Genomic DNA, 13,660 nt, shown 5'->3' on the forward strand with positions numbered 1-13,660 from the left:
TTTGCAGCCAAATGCCAGGATGGCTCGCTCTCTAGCACCTAAAAAGCCCTGTCATTACTGGGGGGAAATGATCTGGCTTTCCAAGCCTGTAGTGGAGTCCTTTACTTCATCCCCAGTTCAGTTTGTTAGAACCCTAAGCACTGAAGTCAGAGATGTGAGTTTGAGGTCTATACCATATATTAAGCTATGTGACCTGAGCCTTTCTAAGTCGCAGAGTCCCTATTGATAAACTCAGGGGTTTTTTATTATTTACATATTTATTAAAGATTTTATTCATTTATTTGAGAGAGAGCATGAGCAGGGGGAGGGGCAGAGGGAGAAGCAGACTCCCCACTGAGCTGGAAGCCCCAATGCAGGGCTTGATCCCAGGACCCTGAGATCATGACCTGAGCCAAAGTCGGGCGCTTAACCTACTGAGCTGCCCAGGAGCCCCAATAAATTCAGGGATTGAAATACCTTCCCCACACTACTGTGAAGCGGCAGGCTCAGGTTTTATGAGGCCTGAACCTTCTACAGCTTGACAAATCCTCAAGTGAGGTGTCCTGAAGCTTCAGCTCCAAGGTCAATATCTCTCTGCTCCTCCCCTCCTCCTTCCTTTCTCACTCTACCTTTCCCCCTCACTGCCTCCCTCCAGGGTTATCCAGGAGATTCTCTAAGGTTCTGCACTCTGGGCCCAGATATCTCATCATCTCCTGTACCCTGCAGCTGCAGCCCCAGCCACCACTGCTTGCTCTTCCCTTGTGCAGACGGGAAAATCTGACCATCCTTCATGAAGGAGATGGGTCTCTGCAAGCCTGATTCACCCTCTCCTTCCAACTGTAACCTCAGAGCAAAACAACCCCCCCCCGTCCTCCTCATTGTCCCTTCAGCTTTGCGTTTTGCTTGTCAAACTTTAGACTGTAAACTCTAGTATTACAAGATTAATTATTATGTCTATTTCTCAGGGTAGGATGTTACTGTCAGGACAAATCAAACGTTCGCCCCAGGTAACTGTGCAGGGGATGGGGGTATGTGGGCCCCCAGGAGATGGGGCACAGAATGGCTACAAGGAGACCACAAGATAAGAGGCATCCTGTCTGATTTCTTTCTGAAAGAAACGAGTGAATATAAATGCCAACAGCTCTGATAGTGTGGTGGTGGGACATGGGGGGTGGGGAACGAAGTCGGGAGTGTGTGTGTGTGTGTGTGTGTGTGTGTGTGTGTGTGTTGGTGGGGGTGTACAGACTTCAAGGGCCAGCTCACCACAGTGCCTCTCTACTCCCAGGAAGGGCTGGGACCCCCTTCTCAGCTGCTGGATGATGCACCCAAAATGAAAGGAGACTTTGGAAGAAAGCGGGTGAGGAGCTTATTCCCTGTGCCCAGAGGAAGTGTGGACAGTTTTGCTTTCCTTGAAGTGTGCGCCTGACGGGAACCCAGCTGCTAAGGAGGACTCAAAATAAAATTCACAAGCAAGAAGAAACATGGCGCTTTGGGGACTCAGTCCATTCATTCTACAGAGGAGGACTTCCAAACTCCTGGCCCCTCCAATAGCGGCCTGCGCCCCGTGTGCCCGGCTCCCTCCCCAGCGCCACAACTAGGGGCCTCCGCTAAGGTTAGGGGTGCGCAGCAGTGGATGACGCCCAGCTGAAGCTGCTAGGGCCGCGCGGCAGCACGAGGTCCAGGGCGAGGTTGCGCTGCTCGCTCTCGGAGAAGACGGGCCGGTAGCCCAGCAGCTGCAGCGCGCCGGCACACAGCTCCTGCACGCGGCGGATCTTGGCGAAGGGCAGTGCGTGGCGCCAGGCCTGGGAGACATTGACCGCGTCCCTGGACGAGGTCTTGAAGGCCTCGCGGCGCGCGCCGGGCCCGGACCCGTGCGTGATGTTGTGGATCCAGGCCTCGAGCTGCGGCGTGAGGCTCAGGCCCGCAAAGGCATAGAGCGCGCGGATCTCGGGCAGCGGCGCCCGCGCCAGATCCTCGAAACGCACCAGGCGGTAGCGGCCCCGCAGGAAGGGCGGCGGCTTCTGCGTGGCTGCCTCCGCAATGCGCACGTGGCTGCGGCACACCTCGCGCACCACGCGTAGGCCGGGGTCGGCCTCCACCCACGTGCCATTGGTGCCCAGTACGATGCCGTTGTCGCGCGCCAGCGCCTTGGCCGTCTGCTCGCGCGACCTCAGCACGGCCCGCGGGTCGCGCACCAGGTGCACGATGCGCAGGTTGAGCGCGGGATCGTTGAGCAGCTGGTAGAGCACCTGCAGGTTGAAGAAGCGCACCTCCTTGAGCACCACGTGGCTGTAGGTGCGGCAGGCCTCCTGGGCCAGGCGGAAGGGCTGCCGCGCGCACAGCGGCTTGCACACCGCCTCGCTGCTGATAGCGCCGCGCGGGAAGGCGCTGCAGGCGGGCGGCGAGCACAGCGCGCGGCTCACCGCGTACTGGAAGAGGTCCGACAGGTTGCGGCGCCACGGCAGGTAGGCGTCGAACACGTCCATGTCACACAGGAAGACGGAGCGCACCACGTCGCGCACGGCCATGTGCAGCGCCGGCGCGCTCCCCTGGGACAGGGTGGTCCACACGTGCCACCCGGGCTCCATCAGGTAGAAGACATCGGGGTGCTGGCTGAAAAGCTGGCCCACGAAGGACGAGCCTGAGCGCCATGAGGACAGCACCAGCAGGTGCACCCGCTCTTTGCCGCCGGCTGGGGACGGCGGCCTGGGCCAGGAGACCAGGAAAAGCAGGATGCCAGTCTGCGCCAGCAGGAGCACGGTCACCGCCGTGCTGGAGATGCGGGGCAGCCACATGCCTCCGGCTGGGGCCTGCGGGAGGAGAGGGCAGCCGTTAGGGACCGCGGCCCACTGGCCATGCCACACCCCAACGTTTGTCCAGCGCTTGCAGGGAGCAGCCCTCCCCCTTCCCCCGCACCCCCGACTAGACCACCCGACCTGTGGGGCCTCCCCAGACTATGGCCGTCCCAGTGGGGGACTCTCCCGGGAATACGACTTTGAGACATCAGCCAAGATCTAGTGTATGCAGAGCAAGAGGCCAGTTGCAGAATGCTGTGGGAAATGTATGCTCGTCGTTACTTCCTCCCTCCCTCTTCCCCTCCCCTGTCTTTCTCTCTTTTTTTCTGGAAAGGGAAATATTTTAAAAACACAATTCCCACCTTTTGCTTAAGAATTCCTTTCAGGGAGACAAGTTTAGATTGTTGAGCTCAACAGCTTGATGGGTGATTTGACTCCCTTACCAGGCTCAGCCACTTCCTAGCCTGTGATCCTGGACCAAATTCTTAATCTGTCTGTAACTCAGTTTACCCATCTGTAAAAAGGGGATTCATAGGGGTACTGGAGTAATGGAATGAGCTTGGGGGGCAGGGCATGTCGTAAATCCCATAACTGATAACTTGCCCTTTCCACACAGTGTGTTTCTGTGTTGTCTGACTTCTTTTAAACAAGCTGATGCAGATTTCATTATTAAAAGTGAATAAATGACATAGACAAAGAACACTAACTGTAGCTATCTACAGAGAGTAAAGTGCTACGGGATACATGAACTCCAGAGGGAGGGTACCCTTCTGGAGCTGTGGGAATGTGCAGAAGAAAGCAGTAAAGGGAGAGGTGACAGCAGTCAGGCTCCTGGCCACCACTTGCCCTTTTCCATGCTGAGGTTACTCACTGTAGTCCTGGGCTGCTGGGAGAGCTGCCCACCTTAATCACAATCCATGGAAGATGCCTGCAGGTTTTTCAGGACCTGAGAAAGCAGGAGGGAGGCTGGGTCAGAGTCTCACAGGAGGAGATAGCCCTGCACAGCGGGAGGGCTTTGCATTCCCAGACGGACAGAAAGTTCCCTGCAGGTGGGAAATAGCTGCCCAGCCCCTGAGCACATTTTTCCAAGTATGTGTGACCTGATGGTGTCTCCTGCTAGTCGGAGAAGAGAGGGCGGCAGTGAGCCCTCTGATGCCACTTAGGGGCTATGAAACCTGGGGCAAACGACTTGACTTCTCCAAGGCTCAGTTTCCTCCCCTGTAAAGTGAGGATGGTCACATTTAGCCTCTTGGGCTTTGTCATGAAGGAGCTGCTACCAACACAGATGAGGAAGGGCTCGCTAGTGCCAAACGTCCGCCCTGTGCTGCTGCTGGTGCTGTGGTGGGAGAGGAGGAAGCAGGGGAGGTCACCACCCAGATGAGACACCCTGAGGTCACCTACATCTGGAATCCCAGCATCTCCTGAGCCCACCCTGGGTCCTTTACTGGATCTTAAGAATATCGCACTTGTCCAGCAGAGTGAAAGGGACACTGAGCCAAGCTCGCGCACCCTGAGGTCCTAGAGTTTTTCCCTCCTTGCACCTGTTGCTCTTGCCATGATCTCAAGGAAGAGCTGCTTTGGAAGGGAGGGGCCTGAAAGTTTCCTCTTTGCTTTCACAGCATTTGCTCCCCTCAAAGCCCCCTCCCTGCCCATGTCACCACCAGGAGACACCAGGTGTAAATCGTGAGCAGATCCCACTTATCTGGAGGCTGCCAGAGTGGGTGGAGGACACCCAGCAGCTCTGTCATCTGGTGACCAGCACTGCCTCCTGACCCACAAGTGCTAGATGCTATGATTTAACTCAATGGCCCCTTCAGTGGACATTATGTTTTCCCTTTTTTACATGAAGGACCCAAGGCTTGGAGAGATAGCAGGTAAAGAGGGACCCCAACCCAGGACTTCCATCTCTAAGTTTCTGGCACTTTCCAATTATAGTCAGGTAGCCTCTCCCATTCCTGGGAAATCCCTGCAGAGCACTAGACCCTGGTGTTTGGCCCAAACATAGCTGCCCTGGCCAGCCCAGCCCTTTCCCGGCCAGGGAGGGTCTTGACCATAAGCCACCAATGTGTGTTGTTACCTGCCCTCCAGATGTTTTCTTAGGTGACTCACACAACACGGAACTGATACCTGATCCTATTATTGGAACTTGAGAACTAGGAAGGGGATTGACACATGCTGCCCTATGCAGAGTGTCCAGAGAAGTCCAGGTCCTACGGGAGAGTTTTCTGATAAGGAGCCTTAGGTACAGGACACCCAACCGCAGGTCAGGGAGACACCAGGGTAAGCACTTTATCTTCATGATTGAACTGCATCTTTCCAACATTCCTGGGAGGTAGGAAAGATTTTATTTATTAATTAATTAATTAATTAATTTATTTATTTGAGAGAAAGCAAGAGCTTGAGAGAGAGCACAAGCAGGGAGAGGGGGAGGGGCAGAGGGAGAGGGAGAGGGAGAAAGAATCTTTTTTTTTTTTTTTTAAGATTTTATTTATTTATTTGACAGAGACAGCCAGCAAGAGAGGGAACACAAGCAGGGGGAGTGGGAGAGAAAGAAGCAGGCTCGCAGCGGAGGAGCCTGATGTGGGACTCGATCCCAGAACGCTGGGAACACACCCTGAGCTGAAGGCAGACGCTTAACGACTATGCCACCCAGGCGCCCCTAGAATCTTAAGTAGACTCCACGCTCAGTGCAGAGCCCCATGCAGGGCTCGAGCTCAACGACCCTGAGACGATGACCTGAGCTGAAATCAAGAGTCAGACACTCAACCAACTGAGCCACCCAGGCGCCCCTAGGGCAGAGGCTTAAATCCAAGTGCCAGACACCCAGAATAGAACTCTGGGGTGGGTCTCTCTCACTCCTCAGCCTTTCCCCAATGAAGTCCCCCATCTTGGAAGGCCTAGCCCCCTCCCCTACAAATTTTTTAATTTTAAAATTCCTTTGGAGGGCATATATTTATTATTTATGTTTAATTTTAGAAAAAGGTAGTACATAGAGGTGGTGCAAACCTCTGAAGGTACAGATGAGGTTATCGTGGACTCATGTTTTCTTTGTGAAAATTAGAAAGGAGAGCCCATGGCTTGGCAGATACAGCCCCACACCAGAGTGCAAGGGCCACCGAGTCAAAAGGAAGTAACATTGTCTGCCCCTATGCTTCCCCCAGGTCCTCCTCAGAGGCAACTGTGCCTCTAACTTCCACAAAGTTTTTGATGATAGTGATAAAAATAATCCGTATTTTGGGGGAGGGAGGTGGGAATAAAGTACAAGAGACCACAGAGGGAACAAAAAGTTCCCCCTCCTACCCTGCTACCCAGGACCACTTTATAGAGTAGTCTTTGTCACGTCACTGAAAGGTTGTTTTTTTTTTTTTTTTGTCGTAAAGTCAATATTCAAAATTGACATCATTTGTAAAATAGCACACAGCTGAAGCACACGGTGCACTAGGAGTACATGTCCTTTGTTGTATAACCCTTTGTTTTCCCCGGAGTTAAACTGCCCTACAGATTAAAATTGTACAGATAAAATTGAAGTGGAGAAGGTAGAACAAAAAGATCATTGATGGACAAAAGATGGAAAATAGATAAAAGATAAGAAAGCAAGGGGATAGATCCAGGAGGTCCAACGTCCAACGTCCTATCCTAGCAGAGCTGACAATCTAGCTAGGAACCTCAAAGACACATCCATGAAGTGGCCAAGGGACCAGACGGTGTTCCAAGTGAGTGGCCCAACTATCCAGTGCCAGGGGAGGGTCATGCTAGCCCGGGCATGCATCCTTCTCTCCTAGATTCTAGACAAATCCCCCAGCCGGTCTCCCTGCATTTCATATTGCACAGAGCCACCGGAGCTGCCTACACCATATTTGATCCTGTCATTCTCCTACTCAGCAACCTTCCGCTTTCCAACCTCACTTCCCATAATTCCCCCCCAGCGTCCCGTGTGTCAGATCAGGTGGAATCATTACTCCGTGTTCCCCTCTGCTCTGCTCTAAGTGCCCAGCCCCGCCTCCCCCCAGGAGTCATCTCAGCTTCCTCCCAAGACACCTCACCTGTGCCTCTCTCAAGGCATGTACCACACTGCCCTGAGTGACACTTTGCCACCCCTTCTCGCCTGTGAGGAACCTGAGGGTCGAGACTGTGGCTTTTTTGCAAGTGTCTGTTCCCAGGCACCCAGGGAGGGGCTCAGCCCTGCACAGGTGCACTAGACAGGGTTTGCTTGGGTCCACTCGATACCTGTTCCTCCTTATTCTGCTAACGGCCTCTAGATTTTTCTTTCAGCAACCACCGTCACTCACACAAAGTGTGTGTGGTTTGCATGGGGCTGACCGCCCACTTCATGGTTCTTAGGGAGACATGTGTCTCAAGCCTGGCTCAACTCTATATTCCATACACTATACCCGGACCTCGCGTTGCCCCAAGTCCAATCCCAGGATTTTTGTATATCTGCGGGGAAGAGGGAAACTGCCTGGGTATAAAGCCAACGCAGAAGAGAACTGAACAGAGAAGGAAAGTTTGAGAGCCCGTGAGCAGCTGGCAGCATCTGGATCCATCTGGGCAAGAATTGACTCATGGACTTCCCAGATGGGGAAACTGCTCTGTTTTTCGTCAAGCCAGCGTGAGTTCAGTTTCTGCCATTTACAACCAAGTGTTTTGATTACAGAGTGGGTCCCCCTGGTGGGGTGGGGTGAGGGCAGAACTGTCAGGAGCACGGATGGAGTTCTGGGGGCTGGTCACGCTGTGTTCCTTGATTCGGGGCTAAACACCTGGGTGTGTCATCAAGCTGTATTTTTATGACTGGTGCTCTTTTCTGTATGTATGTTATATTTCAAAAGAGTCAAGATTCCTGACTAAGACAGACAGTAAGTGTCATGTCCGGGAATGTCCCAAAGACTGAACGAGTAGGTGATATTAATAAACATTTGCCTAATTGAAGTCAGATACTCTGATCCAGATGCAAAGGGAGGAGTTCCCCACGTAGCCCACATTTCTTCCTGCTAAGCATTTTACTTTTTTTTTTTTTTTTTTTAAGGAGGCTCTCCATGGAGCCCAACACAGGGCTCAAACCCACAACCCTGAGATCAAGATCTGAGCTGTGATCATGAGTCTGATGCTCCAATGACTGAGCCACTCAGGCACCCCCTTGCTGAGCATTTTAAAGTGACAGTACCTTCTACACATCCCTGATTATTTGTTGGCCTGGGAGACACAGGAAGGAGCTATTGTTCTATCTGATTGGCAGATGGGAAATCTGAGCTACAGGGCGGGACGTAGCAGGGGGAGAGCCTGAGCCCAGGAACCCAGCTCTCTGGGAAACCCTCCCCTGGACCCCAGCTCTGCGTGCCCCTTACTCAGCAGCCTCTCCCAGCCCTGGCAGGGTATCTAAGGGAGTGAAATGTAATCCTAGGTACAAATTCATGGCTCAGATTTCTCTCAGTTTGGCATCAGCTGGAGGCCATCCCTGTCCAGGAACCCCAAAGACTAGAGAAAACAGATTCCAGATGAGGGATCAGTGGATTCTTGGCATCAAGGGTCACCCCTGGGGGAAACCAGCTCTAATGGAGCCCGGAGCATCTGTTAGGGAGAAGGCTCAAAAAGAGGGAAAGAGAAAAGAAAAAAAACAAGGGGGGGGGGGAGCAAGGGAGGAAAGGAAAGAGAGGAGGAGCAAGATGAATGTTTAAGGTGGGCTGGAAACATGGAATACCAGTAAATACCATCTGTTAAGGGCTTCCTATATGCCAAGACTTTTCGGCCCATTTTCTGACTTAATCCTTATGACAACTCTATGATGTGACACACCTGACACTCCTCCCTATTTTACAGAGAAGGAAACTAAGATTTAGAAAGATAAGAAACTTGCCTCAAGGACACACACAGCAGCTGAGTCAGAATTTAAGTCCTAACCTTTTAACTTTAGAGCTTTTAACTACATAGTGTCCAGTGGAAAAACCACAAGTACTAAGACATACAGTAGTGTTAAAAATGCACAAATATTAAAAAAACACAAATACCAAAGGACATCAACAAGAACATGAAAGGACACCCCCAGGTGGGAGAAAATACTTGCAAATCGTATGTAGCAAGGGACCCAGATATATAAAGAGCTCTTATAATTCAATAATAGAAGACAAACAACCCAACTTAAAAATGGGCAAAAGCTTTGACTAGACATTCTTCCAAAGATATACAAATTGCCTACAAGTGCAAGAAACGATGCTTGACAATTTTAGTCATTAGGGAAATGCCAATCAAAACTAGAATGAGAGACCACATCCCATCAGCTAGGATGGTTAAAATAAAAAAGGTAGAAGATAACCAGTATTAGTGAGAAGGTGGGGAAATCAGAACCCTGGTACACTGCTGTGGGGGATGCAAAGTGGTAGTTCTTCAACGGTTAAACATAAGGTTACCATGTGATACAGCAATGCCACTCTAAAATCCATGTCCAAGGGCGTCTGGTGGCTTACGCCTAAGCGTCTGTCTCTGGCTCAGGTCATGATCTCAGGGTCCCAGGGGTTGAGCCCCGAATAGGGCTCCCTGCTAAGTGGGGAGTCTGCTTCTCCTTCTCCCACTGCCCCCCCACCCCCATTCATGCTCTCTCTCACTCACCCTCTCTCTCAAATAAAATCTTTTAAAAGAAAACCGCAAAGAGGCGCCTGGGTGGCGCAGTCGTTAAGCGTCTGCCTTCGGCTCAGGGCGTGATCCCGGAGTTCCGGGATCAAGCCCCACATCAGGCTCCTCTGCTGGAAGCCTGCTTCTTCCTCTCCCACTCCCCCTGCTTGTGTTCCCTCTCGCTGGCTGTCTGTCTCTGTCAAATAAACAAAAAAAAAAAAGAAAGAAAGAAAGAAAGAAAACGCAAAAACATATAAAAGAAATCTCGAAGGATGCATACTGAATATTAGTAATCTTTTTTTTTTTAAAGATCTTATTTATTTATTTGAGAGAGAGAGCACAAGCAGGGGGAGTGGCAGGCAGAGGGAGGGGCAGAGGGAGAAGCAGACTCCCTGCTGAGCAGGGAGCCTGACTCTGGATTAGATCCAGGACTCTGGGATCATGACCTGAGCCGAATGTAGACGCTTAACCCACTGAGCACCGCCCCCAGGCGCCCCTGAATATTAGTAGTTATCTATGGCCAGGTACAGGTAATTTTTTTCTTCTTAGTGCTTTGCTGAATTTTCCAGGCAGTCTATGATAGACTTGTACTACTTTGGTAATCATAAATTTGGTTACAGGAGGCACAGGTGGAGTTTGCCTGCTCCAGCTCTCACTGCGGGAAGAGAAGTGCCTGCAAACCCATCTCCCAGCTGACCTGAGTACCAGTTGGCCGGAGCAGGGCAGGGGCATTGGCTGGAGAATTACCTCCTATGCACTCAAAGATATCAAGATCCCCAAGCCCACGGTCAGCCTCGGGGCTGTGGGCGGGGCCAGGCTGCAGCAGAGACAGTCCGGGCCCCAAGCCCGGGCCACATCTGCTATCTCTCTGCCAGTCCTAATGAGCAGCTTCGTGGCCTCGGCTAGAGGCAGGGAAGCTGGAGTCACACAGCCCAGATGCTGCTGGAGGAAACATATTGGCCTGCAGGAATCTATTGGGAAATGAAATAAAATTGTTCGGGAAAGGAGCCTTAAGTCTCCCTGGCTCAGAGCTACCCTGGGGGCATTTCAAAGCAAATAAGCAGATCACACATAACATCTTTCCCTGGCTCTGAACTTTGGGGAATCCTCAAAATGCACTTTGCACAGGACCCAATCACAGAAACTTACAGCTGGGGAGACCTGAAGTCTGGCGGCTCCCACCTCTTTTCTGAAGCAAGACATGCAGGGGATGGGGGTAGGGAGTGCACATTTAGCACATACCCTGTGTTCCCCCAAGTGTTGACTGAGCCCTCTTATTACAGGGATAATATGGAATGTTCGCTGGTGGTTTTTTTTTTAACCTTTTATTTTGATTATTATATGTGAAAAGCAAATCATTCTTAGAATTTAATGACATTAAAAAAAAAAAGGAAGGGGCTGTTTTAGAAGAAAATAACTCAAAACATGTAACAGCCAGACACAGTGTGTGGACATTGTTTGGATTCTGATTCAAACAAACCAAGCACAAGAAGGTATCTTCGAGGCAATAGAAAATTTCAACACGCCCTGAGTACTCGGTGACAATCCAGAAATCATTGTCAATGCTACAATGTCACCACGTGCCGTATTCTTTTTCCTGCATTTCTGTACCTATCTCCCCTTAGTAGACTAGAAGCAGGATTCTGTCTCATGACAGGGAGCAGGGGTAGCACAGTGGCTAACAAACTCCATTTGATCATTTACTGTGTGATCTTAGGCAAGTTACTTAATCTCTCTGTGCCTATTGTTATTTAATCTATAAAATGGGGGAAATTCGACTGGCTGGCTCCGTCCCTTGAGCATGTGACGCTTGATCTCTCGCTCATGAGTTCAAGCTCCACGTTCGGCCCAGAGCTTGCTTTAAAAAAAATAAAATAAAATGGGGGAAATAATATAATCCAAGTCAGGACTTGATGTGAAGATTCAATGAGTTAATATTGCTAAAACACTTAGAACAATGGCACATAGCACAGTTGTATCTGTTCAGAAATCCTCCGACTCCTGGGTTACAACTATAATCTATGGATCCAAGCGAAAGCCTCTTCATAAGGAACACTCAAGAACAGCCTGGCCTGGTTCAGGTGACCTAGCACCCTTGCAACAGAATTTGGCAAGCCCAGGCAGGGGCAGAACACGGACACGCAAAGCAGCAGCGAAAAATGCCTAGAAGCCTGGCTTCTGGAGCCACACTGGGTTCAAATTCTGCCTCTACACCAGTGAGGTGTGTGCCTTTGAGCAGGGCCCCCCTAAAGTCTTGGTGCTTCAGCTGGCTCCTTTGTAAAGGCCGCTGCCACAGCGCCTAGCACACGGGTTGGACAGGAGTTAAGTGGAACCGTATAACTCTTAGCACAGCCAACGCGCAAGAAGCCACACACCATTCCCGTTCGCTCTGGTGCTTAGCTCGCTCACTCTCGGCCCCAGGGCAGCCGAGTCCTTTCTGCTCTTCAGGCCTCAGTTTTCCCACCCTCATGCCTCCGGTCCAAGATGGGGATGGGGAGAGAAAAGAGAGTTAACTTGTACCGGGCACTATGCTGGGCCAAGAAAGGTCTTTCCGGTTGCCCAAGATCCCGCCGCAGAAACAGGGGCCGCCAGACTCCCATTCAGCTGTATATGGTTCCAAAGTCACACACCAAGCTGTCTTTCCTCCACAGTTCCGTGGGCGGGTGGTGGTGGTGGTGGAAGCTTTCTAGATTAACACATGCCCTTTGGCTCTCACGTTTCAAGAGTTTAGGGATCCCCAGCAGTGATCTGGGGTTGAAGCCGCAGGAAGGCACTTTCTAACCAGCGCCTGGGACTACCATGGCCTTTCCGCGTTCTGATACAACCACCGCCCTCAGCCCTTCTCCCCAGACCGTCTCCCCGGCTACAAGACCCATGCCCCTGACTGGGGGCATTCCGTGCCGAGAGAGGACCAACCAACGTACCCCAAAGCTGGCGTCCCTGCCCGAGCTGGCGCGGCGGGGAGGCGGACACCACTGTCCCGAGGCTCCGCAGAGGCTCCCTGACGTCTCCTCTTGCAAGTTCCAGTCCGCAGCCGGCCGCGTCTTCACTGGGAGAGTCCGCAGGGGCTGCCGTGCTCTGTAAGCCCCCCCGCTAGTTAGGGGCACCCGGTGGCACCGGGGAGAAGGCTCTGAGAGGCATGGGCGCAGACCAGCAGATACCCAGATATTGGAGGCACCTGGAGACCCAAGGCGAAGGGAACCTGGAAACAGGGCAGGAGTGTCCTGGAAAAGGAGAGGCGTCTTAAGAACGGGATGTATGTGTGTGGGGGCAGTCGTGGGGCAACGGCCAGACACACACTCGGGCACCCTTGTCCCGGAGCCCACCCGGGCCAGGCGCCGCGCCCCTGCGTCCCCGCGCCCCTGCGCGCGAGCTCTGCGCTGTGGGTGCCGCTGCTCCGCGCTGCGGGCGGGAGAAGAGCGCACACAATGAGGCGCTTTCAGACGTGGCTGCGGTCCCGAAGGCGGCGGGCGGGAGCCGGGGCGGGAGGGACGAAGGAAGGAAGGAGCCGGTTGGCCCCCGGCTCTCGCTACCCTCCCCACGTCGGGGGAGGGGCGGCCTCCCAGGGGCGGGCACGAGAGGACCGGGTGAGGGCGGGCACAGGTGGGCCCGGGGGCCGCGGGAGGATGTCGAAGGGCGCTCGCACTCCCCTCTCATCCTACTAATTGGCCAAAAAAGTTGCCTCCTCCTCCGTTCGCGGAGAAGGAAGCCTCCCGGGAGCACAAAAGGCCCTTGCGAGGGAAATCAAATCTTAATCTTAGCCCTCCTCGCTCTCGGTGGCATCCTTGTAGCGAAGTAACTTGGAATCCAAGCCCCTTCCCAAGCCCCCAGCCTCAGACCTAAGCCAAATGCAAGGCATCTTGATGCCAGGCGGACACACACGCGGCCTCCCCAAGCAGTAGCCGAGCCGGGAGGGGCCGAGACACCTAGGGCCGAAACACTCAGGGGCTGGGCCCAGAGCTGGCTGTCCCCCTCCCTGTTTTAGCATCAATCCAGAGGCCCAGGCTTGATAGCAGGTCCGGATAAATACAGGGTATGTTTCAATGAGTAAAGCAGTCCGCACCCCCTCCCCCGCCCAGATAACAACAGAGTCCAGGCATCTGAAAAAGAGGATTCTGACTTCTTGTAATCCGTGGTGGGATCTAAAAGAAGTCTCTGCTGCTGGGAGTATAAATTAGTGCATTCTTTCCAGGATGCGGTTTGGCAAGATGAATTTAAATCCTTAAGAACAGCCATAAGCTTTTTGAATTAGCAATTCCTTTCTAGGATTTATCTTTTTTTTT

At 52.5% G+C, this 13,660-nt stretch overlaps 1 protein-coding gene across 1 annotated transcript; it reads right to left on the bottom strand.

The window, feature by feature from the left end:
- Positions 1 to 365: 365 nt before the first annotated feature.
- Positions 366 to 12,748, bottom strand: LOC103662067 (carbohydrate sulfotransferase 6). The gene is made up of 3 exons (XM_040633604.1): positions 12,302 to 12,748; positions 3,646 to 3,720; positions 366 to 2,789 (listed from the first exon to the last, which is right to left on the bottom strand). The coding sequence occupies exon 3, from the start codon at positions 2,772 to 2,774 to the stop codon at positions 1,593 to 1,595; it is 1,182 nt and encodes a 393-aa protein (XP_040489538.1). The 5' UTR covers positions 2,775 to 2,789; positions 3,646 to 3,720; positions 12,302 to 12,748; the 3' UTR covers positions 366 to 1,592.
- Between the last annotated feature and the right edge of the window lie 912 nt (positions 12,749 to 13,660).

Source organism: Ursus maritimus, unplaced genomic scaffold (genome assembly GCF_017311325.1).
Source record: "Ursus maritimus isolate PB19 unplaced genomic scaffold, ASM1731132v1 scaffold_19, whole genome shotgun sequence".
NCBI classification, from domain to species: Eukaryota; Metazoa; Chordata; class Mammalia; order Carnivora; family Ursidae; genus Ursus; species Ursus maritimus.

What these genes read in the sequence shown, in the direction of transcription:
- LOC103662067 (XM_040633604.1), bottom strand. Translation starts at nt 2,774, where the DNA reads ATGTGGCTGCCCCGCATCTCCAGCACGGCGGTGACCGTGCTCCTGCTG.